The sequence below is a fragment of the Pipistrellus kuhlii genome, unplaced genomic scaffold (genome assembly GCF_014108245.1).
Source record: "Pipistrellus kuhlii isolate mPipKuh1 unplaced genomic scaffold, mPipKuh1.p scaffold_m20_p_15, whole genome shotgun sequence".
Lineage (NCBI taxonomy): Eukaryota > Metazoa > Chordata > Mammalia > Chiroptera > Vespertilionidae > Pipistrellus > Pipistrellus kuhlii.
The window spans coordinates 16,251,086-16,272,387 of NW_023425460.1; the positions used below are offsets into that span (position 1 = coordinate 16,251,086).

Consider the following 21,302-nt stretch of genomic DNA (forward strand, 5'->3'; position numbering starts at 1 on the left):
CTCGGGGAGAGAAACCCTCTTCACCAAACATACTATTATATCTTCTGACTTTTGAACCCTGTGATACGTTGCCTGCTTTAAAAACTAAATATATTACGACATAAACGAATTAAACTGATCAAGTTGGTTATGGAATCTGCAGTCATTTCAAGCTACATTTTTATGACAGCTCCTCTAGCCACCAAAACAAAATCAAAATCTACAAGTGTACATATCGCGCAAGCTGTTTATTTTTATCCACTTAGGTCAGGAAAATGGGATATCCATCAAATCCTATGAAAAGGACCATATTCCAAAGTTAAAATGCGAGGCGTGTACATGATTGAGTTAGGTGAATAAAAACAAACAGCTTGCAATCTACTGAACGGCACACTATGGCCTAGTTTTATTTATTTATCTTTCATTCTATTTCCTTACGTAAATTAAGATTTTTTACAAAATAACAGATGTGTGAGCTGGCAGATGATGAATTGCGGGAAACCCATCTTTTGCGACATCCCAGCAAGCCGAGTGTTTCCTTGAACTAGGAAGGCAGAGCAAGATCTAAGGCCCCCGTGAAAGTTTCTAAATTAGGTCACAGGAAAACTGTGAGTGGAATGTGGAGGGGGCAGGGCATGGCCACGGGGTCCGTGGCATTTCATACAATTAGAGCAGGAGGCTTCTGGTGAGAACTACCCCAGAGCTGCCCACGGAGTCCACTTCTGGGCTAAAGACAGGAATCCAGGGGGAAGAAATCTGCACTTGAACCAGGGGTTTGACATGTAATCCTTATGGAGGAGGGCAGGGGTGGTTAAATATTAGAAGGTAAGTGGTACCTTTTCCATTTCAAGTCCAGAGAACCTCTTCATTTCCACAAAGCCTTCTCCACAGGCCCAAGTGGGACCCCGAGACTATGCGAGTTCTGCATTGTTCGATTTCACGTACATCACGCTTGAAATAATTTCTTTCAATGGTTCTCATTAGGAAGAACCACCTTGACCTCACGCAGGTGTGGCTAAAAATAAACCCTCCTTTATTTGTGGCTTGGTTTCGATGATAATTAACGGTTTCAAGCCCCTATCAAAACACTCAGAATACAAATTTTGGTGATTGTGTTACATTTAATTACAATCTCCCTCCAGCCTTTTAGATAATACAATTTCAGGCTGGTCTATGAGGGAAATCAGGAAGAATCAAGGAAGAAGAACCCTCTCTCAGGTGGGGTGTGTGAGCCTTGGGAGCCCAGCAGGGCCAGGAAACAGCCTGCATCTGTCCCTGCCATCACTTCACAACGGACCATCACTCCTGTCACTCTTGGATCTCGTGTACACTGTATTCCATATTTGATAAAGAGTTTTTTTCACATCCATATAGTATCGTTTAATCCTCCCATCAGCCTGTGAGGCGGATTATAGCAGGAAGGGAGACTCCGATGAGAGGCTGCATGACTTGCCTATGGGCACACAGCGGCAGAATGGCAAAGCCAAGGTTCATACTGATGTCCCATGGTCCTAAGAGCGACCTTTTCCTACGACATCAAAGCAGCCTCCATATCAGAATGGCCTCCTGAAGAGCCCATGGTTGGAGTGGGATGATAATACAGAACTACAGGGGCCCTTTGCTTCACAGATAACTGTGGGAAGTATTACTTCTGCTACAAGTTCTCAACTTTGACTTAGTGGGCAAAGGGCCTGACTACGAGGTCAGCAAGGATCTAAGGGGTGGGCTAGGTTAATAATGTTCTAAAATGTTACTCTTAAAGAATCCCATAAAACTATAGTTCCTTCTGCCCTGGCTGCTCCTGTCTCTAGGTAGACCAGAGGTTTTCCTATTATGTTCACCCCATAGAGTCACAGATAAGTTCCAATTATATCTGAATCCATCCATACACACATCCATCCATTCAGCATTTACTGAACATCTCCCATCTGTTGGGCACTGTGGTAGCAGCGGAGATGCAACGATGACAACCAGACCCAACATGACTGCATCCTTGGGGAGGGGAAAAGGGATGGATGTCAGCAATAAACAACTGGCCAAACACCTACACAAAATAATACAGATTGTGGAAAATGTAATGAAGAAGAGATCATGGCTGACAGGATAATTTTGGAAACTGACCATGTCCCCCTCCACACTCTATCGTCTAGACCAGCGTTTTTCAACCGCTGTTCCGCGGCACACTAGTGTTGCCTGGTGTGCCGTAGGTGCAGACAAGACAAGAATTTTATAATTTTTCACTATTTTGTTTACTTAATATTTCATAATAAAGTAATTATAAAATACTTTCTTTGTGTTTATTTGATTCCTATTCAAGAGAATTACTTTATATATAGTCAATATAGGCACAGAGTTAAATTTTTTAACATTTTCTAATGGTGGTGTGCCTCGTGATTTTTTTCATGAAACAAGTGTGCCTTTGCCCAAAAAAGGTTGAAAAACACTGGTCTAGACTAGGGGATGCCCTGTTAAATACTTGCCTATCACAGAGTTGACAAAACTTCTTTAAGAATAAATAACAAATTCTCAAAATGGAAACAAAAATCTTCCTCCCTCTAGGATTGAAATGTGGCAGTAGGAAGCCAGCATCAAGCACCATTTGGTGCTAACAAGCCATTAGCAGCAGGCTAGGGGTCTGTGTCAGCCCCAAGCCAGCAGGCTCCCATTTTTAAACAGTTTTGACCGGTGAGGACTCATCCGGAGTAAAGACCACAAAGGCCTGGCCTCCAAGGAAGAGGTCTCTCTGTGTCCCCAGGGTCCACGGGCCAGCCTGGATGAATCGGGCCATTTTGAGACATTTTCTTTCCACAGGAAAGTCATAAAATGTGCTCTTTCCAACTGCTAAATGCTTTTAAGTGCATGGTGCTCCTAGGTGCCCAACATTATGCTTTTTTGTGTGTTCAGGTGCACTTCTAATACAAATGCTGACCACAGGCTCTAAAGCAAGCAAGGTCTGCATCCTCCCATTATCCAAACTTTATAATAGGTCACAGGGCCCTATTAGGAGAGAGGAAAAGACATGAGAACTCTTCCTGGCCCAGCTACTGGGCATCGTGCTCCCACCTGTATAAATCTGCCTTCTGTTGTAATATGCCTGCGTCAGGCCTAATTACTCATTTACTTAGGGTTTTTATTCTGTTGTCCAATGTGCTTTAAACCCTATCTGGGGCAGAACCACCCGCTGCTTCCTTATATCCAGCCCCCAGCCCCATTTAGAGGTAAAGTGTGATCTAGCCAAGGAGTTAGTTTGATCAATTTTCCCTATGCTTCAGGCCTCTTGTTCATGTTCACGCTCAACTTCTCCCTCTATTTATTTTAGGTGTTTAAAGCTACTAAGAACTTCTGGCTCTTTGTTTCCTCAAGAAAATGGATACATTCATCAGGCAGTTATTTCTTTTGGATTGTGCTTCCCCTATCATCTCCTTCAAGGTCCTCACTTCGATGACAGGGGTTCAGGACAGCAACCCATCTGCTAGTGCTGCCTGTCTCAGGGCGCTGTGTCAGGTGCAGAGGCACGGAGGTGGAGGGCTGAGGGTGCGAAGGCATCATGAACAGAAAGAGAGGTTGCAACTTTCAAGGTGATTTAGCAGGAAGCACAGCCCCATACCATGAACCATGAAGCAAGAAGAAAAGCTGAGCAGACCACACCCAAGTGAAATAAACCAATCTAGGTGTGTGTGTGTGTGTGTGTGTGTGTGTGTGTGTGAGAGAGAGAGAGAGAGAGAGAGAGAGAGAGAGAGAGAGAGAGAGAGAGAGAGAGAGAGACCCAATCATACTTGGAAAACACTTAACAGTTACTTCTTTCCCCAGTGTGGTCAGACCCGAGAAACTGTGAAAAGCACTCCACACCTTTTATGTTCATGAAGTTTCAGGGCTCATCAATACAGCGGTTTTCAAACTGCGCTTTAGAACCCAGGCGATGTGGTAAAGGTGGCCTGAAGCTAACTCTTCACCTTGCCCACCCTGTAAAGAAAACAGGTCCAGCCCTAGCTGGTTTGGCTCAATGGATAGAGGGTTGGTCTATGGACCAAAGGGTCCTGGGTTCAATTCTGCTCAAGTGAGCCTGAAGAAAGCAGACAATTAATATTCTCTCTCATCATTGATGTTCCTATCTCCTTCTCCCTTCCTCTGTATTTTTTTTTTAAAGAAAATAAAAGAAAACAGGCCCAGTGAGTGGGAAAGGAATTGTCACTTAAGAAAAACTGGACAACTGTTTTAAGCCAAGACACAGACTTCAAGCCTTGATTTTGCTCCCTTTGAGGTTGCAGGGATGAAATAATCTTGGCATTGTTGTGGCCTGGTGAGGAAACAGCAATCAGATCTTATAGGACTCTGGAGTTTCCATGGCTTAAGAATGTGCAGGAAACATCAAGTCAGAAGGAGAGTTTTCCGGCAAGCAGTGCTGCCCAGGCTGCTCTGAGAAACAGCGTCTTTCTCAGGACACCTTGAGGGTGTGCTGAATTAAAGGAGGATGACTTTTTTTTCCTGGTAGTACTCCAGGAACTGGAGCCTTTCAAAACTACATGACATCATCTTTGGCCTCGCAAATTTTGAATTAAGCAAGAGGTTTTGTCTGTCCAGAGAACTAGGGTTAGCAGATTGAGAGGATGTCATGAAATGACAGAATTTCTCTCATTTTTGTCATTTACTGTCATCTTTCTTCAAAGTCAGAATCTGATGCCAAAGCCTAATCCTTCCAGGGAGAAGATAAGCAACTTCTTCTTCCAGATGAGAAATGATGGTCCTGTCTCACCCATGGGAAGACTGGAGCTGCTAGCTGACATTCTTCAAAGGCACCACGTGCATGGTCTTCTGCCTCTCGCTTTACTTAAGACCCATCTCCCTGTTCTACTGCCCTCTTTCCAAACAGTGCCTCTGGCAGGCCATCAAACGGGTATCCAAATGGAAATCACTTTAGCAAACCACCTTGAACTCAATGCATCCTGCTAATATCCCAAGCTACCCTGTGAGCTTTAATTGCTTCACCAGAAACTGAAGTGCAGGCCTCTTAGCTCATCAGCAACTTTATCCAGTTCCGCATCTTCAACTGTCAGTATCAATACTCTAAAATAGGACTGCAAAGGAAGGGTCTTCATTGCCAACCAATCAAAATGCCAGGGTTGTTTTTTTTTGTGTGTGGGGGTTTTTCCCCCCCAGAAATCAAATCCATTCAATATATGTATAATCTCTAAATCTAAGGATGCAGAGATACAATGTACATTTCCAGCAAAGGTAGAAGACCCCAAGAGAACCGAAGATAGCCACTAGTCAAGTGCTATAAAGGCTTAAAATAAAACTTTTGCTCCTCTTTCTTTTTCAAAATTAAATGTGAGGGTACTGAAGAACTGAAATGAAATAATCCATAATCCACAATTCAAACCAGAAGATTTGAAATAGTTTATAACCACAAACGAAAACAAACCAATTAAGATGGCCTCTTTTTATAACCAGAAGGAATTCCAGAGGGATGTCTTTATCCAATCACAAGTTAATTGCAGAAGAGATACATTTACAAATTTTAAACTTGAAATGTTTTTATTATTGCTGAATATTTACACCATCCAGACTTCTTGACTCATTTCCTAAACTGACACATTTTTCTCAAGAATCAGATAAAGTTTCAGCAGGTTATAGTTTATCTGCTAAGGATCATGTTAGATACAAAGAACTGACTGAAAGATGCTACCAACAAAAGTAGGTTATTAAATATTTTTTTCCAAGAATCACCCAAATTATGTAGAAAGCAATCTGGATACATAAGGGACTGCAAAGAATGGAAGGCTCAAAGAATGATCACTTATGAACCTTCTGTAACTTCCAGAGCTATGGAGGGTAACACAATTGTGCACAAAGTTCTCAGCTGTCAAGATTTAGGAGAATGCCCTGATGATCCATGCAAATGATTTCACCTCCTTGTACCTCAGTTTTCCCATTTGTAAAACAAAGGCTGGGGCTGGAACATGGCGAGGATCTTTTTCTACACAAAGGCCAATTTGTGAAAAATAAAAAATGTTAGGGTGCTACATTTTTCAAAACTGAAAATAGCTTACTGAGTCCCAATTTAGATTACCATTTACTAAATGGAAAAATACTCATGGGAAAATTTTGGCTTCTTTTGAGTCAACAGAATGTTAATATGTTGGATGTTTATTTAGTAATGGCATGAAGATAGCTTTCTAGTCCTTGACATTTGACTTAAATGGGATCCCATTTTGAAGCTATGACCCATGAGATGAAGTGTTAACAATCACTGTTACACTTGGCTTTGAATTCACCTCACCTGGACAGCTTAAGAAAAGGGAATCTCAGGCTCAGGCCCTACAACAAAGTTACTATGTCAGTGTGGAGGCCTAAACAATGGCTTAGACTTTCAAGTTCCCCATTGAAAACTTGAACCCTTATTGTGGAGTAACCTTTGGGAACCACTGATCTAGACAATTCTAAGACCTCTTTTGAGCTCTAAATGACAAGTCTGCACTTGTTCTGATATCAGATAATCTCACAGATAAGTGTCCTTTGGTATCACTGTGATGACAACTTAAGTCCCCAGGCTTTGCATATTATTCATACAGCTTCTGGAATAAATTCAAAACTGAATTTTCACTGAACATGTCACCATTTCATTAGCCAAAATATACCAAGAGAGAAACTTATTCTTCACTTAGGAGACTCAAAAGCTTAAGTGTAGAATGGGAGTGGCAACCTTAAGTGCCTACAGGGCCAACAGGTAACATGAGGCATATAAAAAAAAAGGGGGGGGGGGGGAGAAAAGAAGGAAGGGAGAGAGGGAGAGAAGAATAAGTCCCACCAATTAGCTCCATCTAGTTTATGGCCTCAGATGAAGATTTCATAGAAAGGTGGCTATGGAGATTCCCCACTGGAGGTGAGATGAGAAAATCTGGAGTGTTATGAAGAATGGGAGGGACCCAATGAGCAATGAGGGAGTTGACGTGTGAATGGAAACGAAAGAAGGGGAAAGAGCCATCACAGAGGTCACCAGTCCTCTGTGGCTTTGCTGAAGTGACGTGAAACTGATAACCAGATAAAAGGCAGATGCTAATCTGGTCTTCCATATCCCTACATCCCAGCTTCTCTCTACTCCACTCCACCTTCACACACAGTGAAGGCAGAATAAGTGGCAAAGCATAACAGTCTCCAAGGTATCCCCCTGCTGCCTGCTGAAGAACTCTGGGGCCTAGCATCCAGGATCTCTACTCACTGGGCTCCATCCTTCTCTCATTGTCATTCATCCTGGCCAGCTAGTCACTCATCTTTAAGTGACTTAAACTCGCTATGCTCAACCTTATTCAACCTCCATGTTTTATTTCCCCATTTGATTTTCTCTTCCTGGAAGGCCATGATCTGACAGGTCTAAATTCCATCCATTCTCTAAAATTCTGCTCAACTGTCATCAGAGCAATAAGTCTTCCTTCCCTCATCTCTACATGAGGAGGTGCAGGAGCTTTTCTATAGTACCTCTTATTGCCAACTCTTGTGGATGGTAAGCAACCAGAACTACTGGCCTAGATATGTTGGCATCTCCTAGAATGTCCAACACAATGCCATGTCCACAAAAGACACTCAATACATGCAGGGTGGGGCAAAAGTAGTTTTACAGTATGTGAAACATTGTTTATTCTTGTGTCATTATTTATGAATTACTATATTATTTTCCATATGAACAACTCTAAACCTACTTTTGCCCCACCCTATATGTATTTAGGTGATTTTTCTAATTGTGTGATCATTCATCCATGCATTCATTCATCCAACAAAAGAATTAAGTACTTCTTGTTCAAAGAGTACTGCAAATGCCCTGAAACTTAGCAGAAGTTTCTTTTGTACATTCAACACCAATTTGCAGTTTCATGGGAAAAAAGTCCTTGTGAAGATACAGAAGATACAAAAGCAGGAAAAACTGATTCTGTGAAATTTGCTAGCACTCTCCTTATCAGTGAATAACAACAAGTTCCTGGATTTAAAAAGACATTTCATAATATTGTGCAATATCATGTAACTTATCTGTAGTCACAGTTCATAAAAATGTATACTCCTATTCTTAACACTAAAAGTTAAAACTTAAAAGTCTAGGCTATGGGGTTGATTCCTAAATTTATGAGACTAACCCTGAATAAGATATCATCTTTTTCACATAGATGAAAGCTATAATTAGCTCAAGAATTTGCAAAACTATGAGTCACAGTAGCAGAGTCCATTCTTTGTTCCCTCAGCAGATCCAACAAAGTAAAAAAATAACATTGTTTATTTTTAAATAGGGTACTTGATAAAAGAAGTATTTTCAGTAAATTCATGTCTACAAAATGCACATTTTACATGTAGTTCATATCAGTATTACATTTCCTCACAAACACATATGTATAACCTATACATAAACTAAAAATATTATATGCACACCTACTCAAAGAGTTTTTTAGTCAGAATTCATAGCAGATATCTCTACAGTAAATACCAGACTATCTGAATCATATAATGTTTGTCATCTTTTCCTATCCCAAGCTCCTGACATCAAACTATTCCATTAGTTTGTGGAACAATATGCTATATCTGCCCAAGAAACACTAGTTATTATGTTTGGGCTAAAATGAATTTCATTTTCTTGATTTTGTGTCTCTTACTGTCATTTTACTATGACACAAAGACATCCCAGGTTGCTTTGTAAGGAAAGAAGCAACAATTTCTTATTCGATTGCAGAAGAAACTGCACAACTTTAATCTGATCATTGTGTGGAGGAGAAAATATTTCCAATGACGACATCTTCCTATATCAACTGATTTTATTACAGATGTCATCTCTGTGTGCTATATTAATGCAGCTCTTTCTTCTACTTTCAAGATTTTAATCTTAGCTTGTTGCTCTAACATTTTATTGGTTCAAAATACAAGCTATAAAAATCCGTGGCCATCAAATTGTCCGTGAGCTAAAAATAACCCGTTCCTGTCAGTTAGAATTAGCTGATAAAGAGTGTCAGAGCCTGTTCTGAATAAGTCTGATAACTTCCTGTTTATGCGGCGCTGACCCTTGTCTAATAAAGCCTTTCTGCCCCAGAATGAGAGGAGATTTGCTGCATTTTATTCCTTAATGGCCAATACTGATTACTTTTGAAAGCCTTTAATACATTTCCCATATTAGACATGAGCAGATGTCAGGTATGTTGCCAAGGGAAATTTCTTTTATGCAATCTTGGCTTGTTGTACAATAATAGCCCTTTCTCAACATGGGAAAAAATTACAGACCCAACTAATTTCCCTGACAGGGGGAGAGTTACATATGTTTTCCACTTGTAGTTTTTACGACAAGTTTACCATTTTGCCAAACCTGGAACTAATTGGGACTGTTTCCAAAAGCCGCCCAATAAACCCCCAAAGTGTAGAGCCCATTGGAAAAGGCAGTCAGGGATGGTCTGCTTTTGTATTGTCTCTATTTTGGTCAGAGCAGGGGGGGGGGAGAGGTTTAGATTGCAAAATTATTCCATTTAAGTTGCTTAAACACTTACTGTTTCATATCCTCCCAGTTTTTGAGCAGCTTGAAACATAGTCCAAAGGTTAACTGTTAGAGGGACAATAAGTATTTAGATAAGCATTGCATTAACATATTTCCAAGAAATGTCAATTAAAACATTTTTGTTTTGTTTTGTTTTTCAACGAGAAAGAGAAAAAAAAGAAAAGAAAAGAAATACTAAAGTACCCTAGAGATCTAAGTTCTTAGGAAACCATTTGCCAAAGGGCACTCAATAACAGGATATATTATTACCACTTAAAATATTTCAGAAGAACAGTCACAAATTCGGAAATGGATCTACTTTTAGGATAAAGGACAACACAGATTTGCGTCCTGTTGCCATCAGCAGACAGACAGGAGCTAAATTCCAGTGTCCTTGGGGGAACTGTGGGATTTTTCCAAATCGGGGCTGGACTGGTTCAACTCTTAGAAAGAAGCCGTTGACTAAAGGGTAATAATGGATGCTTCCTTCAGATAAGAACTCTTCATAATCAATAAAATAAAATAAAAAAACAGCTAAGTTAACGTATGATTATCTTTTTCATAGAATGCCTGATGGCAGCACTCTATACAAAGCTCACACTGTATTTCACTAACATGTGGTGCCTTGCAGTGAGCAGGAAAAAATATTTCACCCTTGAGGCATAAGTGATATAACAGATCAAAGGGAAGGAAGATACTCCATCACAGAGGAAATGAGTCCACTTAGTCCCCTAACTCGCCTGGATGGTACTGCAAAAAATACTTCTTTCAAACAGATTTCTCTTCCCAGGGTTTGCATATGTTTATGTTGTTAAACAACTATGTCAAATCGCTAGCAACTCTTCACTTATACCAGATACTGGGACTGCTTTGGATTTGATTCTTTTACAAGAGGGGAAAATTGACTTCAAATAATTCCTTGGTAAGAGAAAAAAAAAAAAAAAAAAAAAAAAAAAGAATAAAATCGACTTTAAAAGGCTCTTTGACACAACACGTTCAGAAGCCTCATTGAACCTTGCACTGTTTCAAAGCTATCAAGAGCCCTGCCTCGGCCTTGATTTAATCTGAACCAATGCATAATGCAACAAAGCTGTTCATAGTACATTAATTTTACTTCTATTTCCAGCAACCAGTTTTCAGACAAACATTGTAATCATTCGTAGTTATATAAGTTTATAATGGCTGCGAGGGTTCTCTTGCAATCAGTGCCAGTTGCTATTAGGTATGTAAATTGTTATGTAAAACATGCAGGTTTGACATTCTTCATCAACATGACACATGGTTTTAATCTAGGAAGATACGTTGGGAGAAAATACTGTACCAAGCCAGAGGCTCACGCTTTGTACACCACAAAATCCAGACAGAGGCCAAATATATATTCATTTGTGAAATCAAGGCGGGGTCTGGGTTTCTTCTACTAATTTTTTTATGTGGAATTCTGCTCAGCTGTGAGTTCCCTAATCTGCATAGAAAATATACTGAGGAAGGTTAAACGGACATGCCAAAATAATTCAAAATTGGGTCCTCGGTTCAAATTTGTTTATTTCTTGTTTCCTCTGAAGTCATCAGGTTTTTGTTATCTCTTAACAAATCTGGGGCTTAGGAAAAATATGCTTTCTCTTTGTTGTTGTTTTGACCACCTTTAAATGTCCTCCTTTTAAAAGCTGTCTTTTTCACAGGCAACATCTGTGTCTGATAAAGCTACGTCATATTATTATCTCAGAAGAAAGGCGTTGCAAACACTCAAGATTGACAAAACAGAAAATGAGAAACTTTCAACATGTCTATTTCCAGTCATAATCAGTGGATTCAAGCCTATAAATATCTCACTGCAACTGCCCCAGAAGGGAACAATGTAGCGGAAAAAGGAAGGGAAAAAAATTCCTGGCTCGGATGATTTGTAGATTTAGTATAAACAGAGAACATCATCATCCCCAGATTAGGATTTCAACATAATCCTGAGTCAAAAATATTTTTTTCCAAGTCAAAAGAATCTGAGCAGTTTTCATATTGCAAAAATGAAAACACATATACTTACTCTGTTTGAAACCTAAATAGGGTATTCGTTCTATTGGCGTCTTCCTTTCTTTCATGTATTTGTAAAGTGCCACCAGGAAGGCCTGCTCGTCTGCCCTGCACTCTTCGCCAATGGCAACCTTTGGTTTTTCTTCATTTGAGACTTTTTTACAGTTATTATGGTTATTCTTCGGCTTGGTCAAGGCAGACCTGGCCTCACATTTCACCTGGAAAGGGGGGGGAAATACCACATCAAATTAAGCGCAGCCCTGGACCGTTGACAAAGCCATAGCGAGTGAGACATTTCACTGAGTAGGAAGGGTCAGTCAATAAATTGCCCTTGCCCTCAAAAAGCTTTCTAGAGGCATCACTGAATAAGAATTGTCTTAGACCAGGGGATGGTGAGTTTCTGTCAAGCCAAGGAGTGAATATGGTAGACTTTGGGCCATCACAACCTCTGCTGTGACTGCTCAACTCTAGTGTGAAAGGAGTCCTAGGCAGTATGTAAACAAATGGGTGTGGCCGTGTCCCAATAAAACTTTATTTATAGAAAACAGGTGGCCAGTTTTTTCCCCAGCCTCTTTTGGACTCCTTACAAGTATGTTGATGTGAAACCAGAAACAGTGTTGGCATCTGGTGGGGCCATTCTCCTGCCTCTTTATATACTTCTCCTAGGGAGCACCATCTGTTAATGTCATTGAACAATTCCTAACTTCTTCCCTAAGAGTCCTACACTTCACACTTTGTACCACCAGGAAAGACAAGCCCATCTCTCCACCGGAAACTTAGCTTGTTGCTACTCTTTCCAGCAACCTGGAAAGACACATAGATGCCAGCAGACACTGGCATCAGGAACATCAGCTTTGTTCTTTGCTATCTCGCCTGAGAGTGAAGCCAGGTCTACCCTCAGGAGGAGAGGAAAGAGCCCACTCTTTAACGAGGCCTTCTTGCTTTTTGGTCAGCTCTGAGACTATTGGAAATAGGAAATGTGAACTTGCCACAAAGAAAAGAGTAAAGGTCAGCTAAAAACTCACGAAGGGTAAGTGAAAAGCTTCATAATTAACAAATAAATGGTGGTGAATGCTCCAGATGTTCTTCCTCCCAGACTCCAGGCGAATACGGAACTTGGCCTACTGAGAGACTAACCGAATGTTCCCTCCTCTCTGCCATGCTCTACAAGAGGCCTTTGATGGCTGTTAAATATAACGCTAAGTTGCTGAGCTATTTTAATTGTAAAAGGGGGAAGTACAAAGGGTCAAACTTTAAGTTCAAGTGCGCCCTTGGGGAATGTGTACATTCCAATATTCTTTACATCTCCATATCTAACATTGGAGAGAAGAGGGCAAGGGCTGGGGGAATGATATGAATAAAAATGTCCCACTTACTCAACAACGTTTTCCATTTCAGATTTTTGACCTGTCTCTCTTTTTCCCTTCAGGTTCTCCTTTCCAAGCACTAAGAACATAAAAGGCTATGCTTATTTATTAAAGGGAAATGTATCCTTTTAAAAGGTTTTCTTTATGGCTTAGCCTCTCAAGTGAACACGATAGTTTAATATCTTCAGACTGGCCCTGCTAAAAATAAAACTTCCTGCACAACTCATTCAACTGAGCTTCTAGATAAGATTTTAATTTTTAAGGGCCTGTGGAAATGGTATTAAAAATTTTTCCATGGGGAATTTTTGCTTAACAGTATTTTCAAACTTGAGTACATTGTAACATTATATATTAAGGGAAACATCCAGTGAAACTTTATGTGATCATCATTTTTTCATTGCCAAATTTTAGACTGTCGAGTCTAAAGTCTTGATGAAATCTACTATTTCAGGGCTTTCTGAGATCATAAAATTACTCCCATTTTAATCTGCATTGGTCCCAACCTGTTTTTGAGTGGCTACTAGGAGCCAGGCTCTTCTAAGCACTTTTTAGGTATTCTCCCAATTTTTAAAAAAATATGTTTTTTATTATTTCAGAGAGGGATGGAGAGGGAAAGAAAAATAGAAACATCAATGTTAAGAAAGAATCATTGATCAGCTGCCTCCTGTGCGCCCCCAGCAGGGGATCAAACCTGCAATCTGGGGCATATGACCTTGACCAGAATCGAACCCAGGACCTTTCAATCCACAGGCTGATGCTCTATCCACTGAGCCAAACCAGCAAGGCTGGTATTCTCTCATTTCATGCCCTCAACTCTAAGGAGGTGAATTATTATTCTCATACTAGAGGAAACTAAGGCATAGAGAGGATGAATGACACGAACACAATTAGTAAGTGGCAAGTTTGGGGTTGGAATCCAGGTAGTCTCAACTCTAGGGCTTGTGATTTTTAACACTATACTACTTCACTGACACTCCTACAAAAATATTAAACTGGCAATAAAAACATACTTCCAATGAAAAAGCACATCTTAGTGACTAGGTTTTACAAAACCTACATTTAGAAAGGTGATTTATCATCTGAGCACCTACAATGAGCCAGTGACAGTACTTGGGCTTTATACAGTCTACCTAATGTACACAAACTCACAAAAGACCCATATTTAGCCCCCTCTTACAGATGAGGAAACTGGAGCTCAGCGAGGTCATGAATTGTCATGTGGGCAGGCTTCTAGGGTTAGAGGTCTCCCTCGTGCTAAACCCCAGTCTTGAGCAAATAAGAGTAGATATAAGGTTTGCATATATAATAATCTGAGCCTTCAAACTGTAATGATATGGGCCACTTTTCTATATTATTAGGTGAGAAATGCCATTGTTAAGAGAGAAAGAGGTTTATCCCTCCACGTCTAGATAGCTGCCTAACCTTCTGCCTCACCTGTGCAGAGACACCCAGAAACAGAAGGAAAGCACGGAGGGGCGCACAAATCAGGTCCAATGCCATTCAGACTCCCTGCTTCACAGAAAAAGGCTCCAGGTGATGCAGACTGCCACCTCCTGACCTCCATATCTCCCCCCCCCCCTTCAGTTGGTGTCTTCCCAATTGGTGTCTCTCAGGTGCTTCCTAAGAAGTGAAAGGTGGCTTCCTTTCTCAGACTAGCTCCATACATCTCTTCAGTTAATATATTATAAATGAGCCCATTAGGACATTATTCCGTTTCTGGATAGAAACAGGCCAAGTTCCTTCCTACATTTTCTCACATTGACCCAAAACATCCTCAGCATTTTAATCCACTGAAATATTAAAAGAGAGCTGGTCTTCGTGTTGACCTTGGGAAAGCACACCCTCTTGATGGTAACTGTTAATTACTAGACCTGTTTCTCCCGACCTGTACGTCTTACACTTGTTGAGTAACCTAAGAGCTTTGGGGTTTCCAGAGTGCTTGAGGAAGTGCTAAGCAAAGAATCCACATGTACTGTTTTCAACGAGCCACCGCCTATTTGATATTAACCACATAACTAACCCAGCTTTTAACTGGGACAGCGAGATATGCTGAACCAGCAGGAAAGAAGCTGGAGTCATTTCAATTCAGCCACACACGTGCTAGGGGACCCTCATTTTCTTGCTCAGGAAACCAGGAGGATAAACTGTGGAGGTAGTTCTGAGAACCAAATGGGATGGAAAAAAAAAAAAAAAAAGGAAAAATAATGAAAGCATCCTATTTGTAAAATGTTGAAAGTGTGTTTGTGATGTCAATGGAAGAAGACATTGCTTCCTTTTTTGTGTCTCTTTTAGGCTACAAACCACCTGTTACACACGTCTGGCCATTGGAAAGTGCTTATAGGAGGTGAAGACACTTTGCCTTCTATCAGCGGAGGCCTCTCATTAGAGCCCTGGGCTGGACTTCTCTGGCTCGGGCCCCAGATCTGCTGCTGTAAGGTGATCCCAAGGGAAACAGCAGAACTTGTGCTGGACACCTTCATGACATCTCCAGAGAACTGGACCCTTTTCCCACGTGACTTGTGCTGTCTCTGGGAAGCCATGATTTCCTCAGAGACTTGTAAAGCTGGTTTTCATGTTCGCATTGAGAGAGCGCAACCTTTGAGGGAGACAGGTAGATGACTTGACTTGTTTTTCCAGCCATGCACATAAGAACCCCAGTGTATCCTCACGCTGAGTGCACTGCCAGGTGGAGCTGCAGAAAGCTGTCGTTAGAAATGGTCTATTTGAGAAACTTTGGGGAGGAAAAAGTCACACAGCTCTTGGTCATAAAGCCAAACTAACTGTCACCTGAAATGATGCTCCCAGCTTGGCAAAGGATCAGATGGTCACAGGTTTGTAATCTCTACGGTAGCATTTCATGAGAAAAGACCGCTTGATGACACAGGTGCCTTTTTAATGGGAGTCCTGGCCCAGATGTGGCTTGTTCATTCTGCAGGGATTTTATATCGGACTTGTTGGTGTCATCAGATAAACCCACCATACTTCACACCTACCAGTCTCTCTTCTATTCGTATATGAAGTGGTCTTGCCTGACCCACTGGAATAGCATGACTATAATCCAAGACTCCCAGAAGAATTGGGCATTTAGACCAGTTCCCAAGAGCTGGCTGCAGTGGGATATCCATACATGCATCATCAAAACCAATGATGGAAGGATAATGCTCCTCCAAGTAAAAATTCTGAAAGGCTGCACTGGTGGGAGGTGGAGTAGAAATGGCTTGAAGACCATCACTCCTACGAAGGATAAGTCCGTGAACATCAAATTCAGAGCAGGCCCCTGTCCTCTTTAGTTTGGTGGTTCTTAGTGTGAGTCCTGAGCTGCCTTCCAGGGAGAGAGATGTTGTAGGGTTGCGCCTTCAGGTCAGTTGTATGAGTTTTATAAAACCCCCAGAGGCATCCGTTGATAGTGACTCCAAGTGACATGAGAGGGAGCGTCATCCTGCTGGGCTCAGGTATAGGAAATGCCGGGATAAACACATGATGTCATCTTAGAGGTATGGGGCAGGGAGCCAACACCAGACATCAGCAGTACAAGCTCTGCTGAATGTTACAATCCTAAAGCCTTCTCACTCCACTCTTTATTACATGGCAAACCACATCACAGGGAATACACTGTTCCTGCTGACATCCTCGAAGACCATGGAAACCAAAGCCCTACTAGATAGGCAGCTCCAGGAGCCGAGATGTCCAAATTATTAGAAAATGTCATACTTGGTATTCAGGTGGACTCACTTGCAGATGGTGAAATGAACAGAACAAAAAATAACTTTAGGGAAAGAAGTTGGTTGTTGTTGTTTTAGCCAGAAAATATACTTTTCTCCTGGTTGATCTCTTTGTAACCCTTGGCAATCTTGGAAGCATGAAGCAATGATAACAAAGCAGTCTCAGAAAATGAGACTAATTTTCATGAAGACAGGATTTACGGAATGTGAATGTTGAGGACTTGCTTCGTTACACTGGGAAGAGGCGTGGAGTACATGGCAGAAAAACAGTAGATTTTCAACATAGAAGTGAATTCATGTTTTTCTACATCAGAATCTTCCAAAGTCACCAATAATCAAAATGTCCCCACTTTCATAAGCTTAGTCCTTGAATCTGGAAATGTGGTATCCATTGACATTCAGTCTTCAATTGAGATCCTAAAGGGACTATTGCTGCCTTTGGCACAGAAACAACACCTAAACGCAAACACCCCATAAACGGAACCATGGAAATCTGATCCAAACTCACTAAAGTAAAAAAGATAAGTCTAAAAATATGAAGTGGCACTTCACACTTCCTGGTGCTAAATACTTCAGGCACACACTTTCAAAATTTCAAAGAATGCTGAGGCCAAATGGGCCTGAGTCCTCAAAAAAGTAGCCTTGCATTTGAACCTTTATTCTACAGTAAGATATACTGATCTTGTGACATAGAAACCCACACCTGAAACTTATATGATCATTGTCATATATGTTAACCAATGTCACCCTAATAAATTTAATTGAAACCTATGTTGACCAATGTCACCCTAATAAATGTAATTAAAAAAGAAAGATCTTAAAAAAACATAACAATGTATGGATGAGTACATGTATACATGTAAACATTTTGCTATGTGTATTTAATTTTACTCTAAAGTAAGTTAGAGGGGATTTTGAAAAGAAAAAAAAAAAGAGATGGAAGTAAAGTGATTAATTCTAGCCATTTCTAATTTCATCCTCCATTAATCTCTGAAGCAGATTTAGCTGTACACATTCAGAAAAAGGATGGTTCAGCTGGTCTATTTTTGATCCAAGCAGAGTAAACTATGTCATTGTGTCACCTACTATGAAATCCCAGCCTCAATGACGTGGGCGCTTAATCATCTGTCCTTCACCCAACAGGCCAAACTGGGAGGTGGGAAGTCTTTCTGTTGACTAATCAAAATGCTTACCTCCCTCCCCCACCTTCCACCTCCCAAGGCAGGAGAGGTAGTGAGAACAGACATAGCAGAGAGCTGTGAATACCAACGTTAGATCTGGAATTGCACACTGCCACTAAGATACACAGAGTAGAGAGATAAAGAGAACAAGGAAAATAAAACTGTGCGGCAAAATGAACACCGCGGCGCAAACAACTGTACCTTGGCAATGGCTTTGCCATCAGAATTGTTGTTGGCATCTTTCATAGCACTGAATGAATCTCTTCTCTGTGGGCATGATTTCTTTTTGCGTGGTCTGCCTTTAAGATTCGGCGCTGAAAACAAATGGAGAGCAATTGATATACATTTTCATTGGCATGGATTTCCTTATTCAAAACTCAGCATTTTAACTCCAGTGGTCTCCATCACGTGTGCAGACAACAAATGTATGCATCTGTTGGTGTCAGCCCTCATCTAATGCTTCTCTCCCAGAAGGGCTGCATCTTAGAAGACCATACACATCTGACCTTCCTTCCCAAAGCTAATCTACTGCGCTTTCACATGTCTAATTAATATAAATAAAATGAAGCCCTTGGCGCTAAAGGATGATGAAAGGAAAATGCCTTTCCCCATTATTAGAAAAGAAACAGGTTGGGCTGAAGACAGCCCTGAGCCAGGCTCCAAGATTAGTCTTTGTTTTGTTTTGACTCCTTTCAGAAACCTAAGTGATATGCCAGCCCATTACAGTATCACAGTAATATTATGTTCAAAAACATCTCTCTTCAAATATGGAGACATGAGCATTTTCTCAAATTATACAAATAAGTAGAGAGAGAGAGAGAGAGAGAGAGAGAGAGAGAGAGAGAGGGAGAGAGAGGGAGGTATTTACAATAACAATCTGAAAAAACAACAACACATAATATTATATGTATTTACTATAATATTGTGACCAGCGTGTTTCAAATCTAACAAAGCTGGCAGATACATTTAACTCAGCATGCTCTTTTTTTCTTTTCAATATATTTTTTAATGACCATCTTGAGGGTTATTTAAAATAACTTCCAAAGATCACACTGGGGTTAGCCAGATTCCGTGGAGATTATTTATACTTTCTAAAAGCCACAGACGAGATGCAAATCAAAGTTGTATTTCAACCCTGATGCTGAGCTTGACTCTCTTTAAGATCCTCACGCAAAGCAGAGGGATAGAGGCTGCTGCTTCGCTGAGGACTAGGGCTGTCCGGCATCAGCTTTCACATTTAACTTCATCAGTCACCCAAGTCAAACAAAAGTAAAACAAACCAACTAGCCAGCTAGCCCTTGAAGAATTCCAAAGGAATGAATTAGACCCCAAGCAGTTCCTTTCAGACCTTCCCAGGTGGGTACCCACACTCTTTATGACTGTGACAACGCCAAGTCCGGACAGCTCGAACCCTCTTAATTGCCATGCAGTTAGTTAATCGGTGGTTTCAGGACGTTTTATGTTGTACTCATTTTACAAACACAGCTAATCCCCCTAATTTGATTGTATGCTGTGGATAACAGTTGGCTATTCCTAAAACCCAGTCAATAGAACTGCCTTTTACAATCAGGCAAAAGTTTTTTTAGAAAGTGGCTTTGGGGCTCCGGCTGGCTCAGACCCCCCTTCCTCCTCCCAAAACCCCTCTCCCTTCTCTCATTTCCCCAAAACGTTTGTCTGAAAGTACAAACCGTCTCTTCCCCCCGCCCCTCCCCATCACCATCTACCCCCCCAAGCCAGCCTGGAATTACAGACGGTAAACAAGCTCACAAACAAACACAAATCAAGCAAAAGAGAAAGGAGCGATTACCCATTCCAGTCGACAAACATCTGCCTGAGGATGTCTGGGGCTCCCGGAAAGCTATAGCGTATGCCTGACCGTTCCCGGGCCACGTCCCTGGAAGTCTGGGCTTGACTTGGTGTGTGGATGTCAGCTTTTCTCCGAGTGAGAGCCGCGAGGCTCCGCGCTGGGCTTACTACTCCCCGCCCCCCGGCAGCCTCATTACTCATGTAAACACACAGCAGTGACTAGCACTGAGTGTGTGGGATGAGCTCCGAGGACACCGCTGGAGTTGCCAGACTGGCAGAGAGAGCTCAGCTTCTCTCCCCCTCCCTGCTGCACGGGATGGGAGGGTGACTTCATCTGGCCTGTTCGGTGGCTCCTGACCTCCCGCTTCCCCTGCGGGAGCAGGAGGAGGCCACCTTCCAGGAGTGACAGGGCCCTCAGCCCGGAGCCAGGGCGTGGACTCCTGGTTTGAAGACTTGCAGCACCACTGCCCCGAGGGCTAAGCTTTAAGGATCGCCGGGGAAGGACTGTACTTGCATGTTACCCAGGATCAAAATAATAGCAGAGCAGAAAGCTGACAAAGTCGGAGGGGTAGATCTGAGGCGTTTCATTGAAAGAAAACAAAAACAAAGTCGCCTCTGTTCTAACACTTGTTACTGTGATCTTTCCTTCCCAACAGTTCTGGCAAAGAAGCGTTTGAACCTAAAAGGCATTCATTTCCAGAAAAGCGTTCAAATCCCAAAGGCCTTTTTTGAGATAGAACTTGCATTGAACAGGCTGTTTTAAATAAAGACAAAGGTTCCGGGAACTGACAATCAGTCATCCCCACGTCGGGTCTGTTTTCTCCATTCTTAGAGCTATTTTTTCAGAACCCGAGGAGCACATGTCCTGCCCCAGCAGATTCTGAGAATTACAGATTTAGAACTCACCGGCACCTAATATGCTGGTCACACAAACTTCAGCTCTGCGTGGGATTTGGTCAAGAGGAGGGGAAAAAAAGCCTCTCGTTCCTTGGCAGACAGGGACACTGATATTTCAGGTATGTTGGCGAAATCCCACCAATCACTCAAGTCCCAAACTCAAATTCTTCTTGGAGTCTGCCCTCGGGACTCCTTTTCTGACCTTCTCCTACGCTGGGTATCACTTTCCACGTTTATTCTTTGTACTTTAGCCGTGTTTTGTGGCTTCTTATTACGAGACATTGAGAGAGTCCTTAAGGCCAGAGCCAGGGGAGGCCCATCCCTCATCATTCCCAGCTCACGTCCAGGAGGCGGCATTGCATACTATGAATTTGTCGAATGAATGAGGGACTAATGGAAATAGAGATGCCCATATAGCTCCTCTGGGTCTCCATGAGCTGGGCCTGCTCACCTGGCCAAGTGTATACCCGCCACCCTGGGCACCTATAAAACTGTGTTCACCTTTAGTACTGACCCTTGAACTCTGGGGACTCAAACCAGAAATTTCAGTTTGTCGTGGGAATCCAGACAGAAACCCTGCAGCCTTTAGCTCCCGGTTCCTGGGAAGCCAAAATGCCTGGCATCCTGCTGGGCCCAGAATCTTGTCTCACATTTGCCCCGAGGAGCAGATGTTTAAAACCCGAGCTCCCATAGTGCAGTTCCAGACCTTTTGGATCCACAGAACCCAAGTGATGCTTTGAGACTGCGAGGCTGGCTTTTGGGGAGACCAACATGTTTAGTCCCTGAGCTACATTTATTTTCCTCGGGGGTCAAGAAAAATCAT

General features: G+C 41.8%; 1 protein-coding gene across 3 annotated transcripts in view; it reads right to left on the reverse strand.

Moving 5' to 3' along the window:
- The window catches only part of ARID5B (AT-rich interaction domain 5B), a 180,946-nt gene that overhangs the window by 27,339 nt on the left and 132,305 nt on the right, over positions 1-21,302 (reverse strand). Inside the window, exons 1-4 of one of the 3 annotated variants that reach the window (XM_036438383.2) lie at positions 19,584-19,985; positions 17,978-18,090; positions 11,520-11,724; positions 9,495-9,547 (exon numbers count right to left, since the gene is read on the reverse strand). In XM_036438383.2, coding sequence (XP_036294276.1) covers positions 9,495-9,547; positions 11,520-11,724; positions 17,978-18,090; positions 19,584-19,587 — 375 coding nt within the window. In that variant the 5' untranslated portion in view covers positions 19,588-19,985. Of the gene's footprint in view, positions 1-9,494; positions 9,548-11,519; positions 11,725-17,977; positions 18,091-19,583; positions 19,986-21,302 lie in introns of those variants that run through there. The other 2 variants (XM_036438381.2, XM_036438382.2) reach the window with 2 other exon arrangements.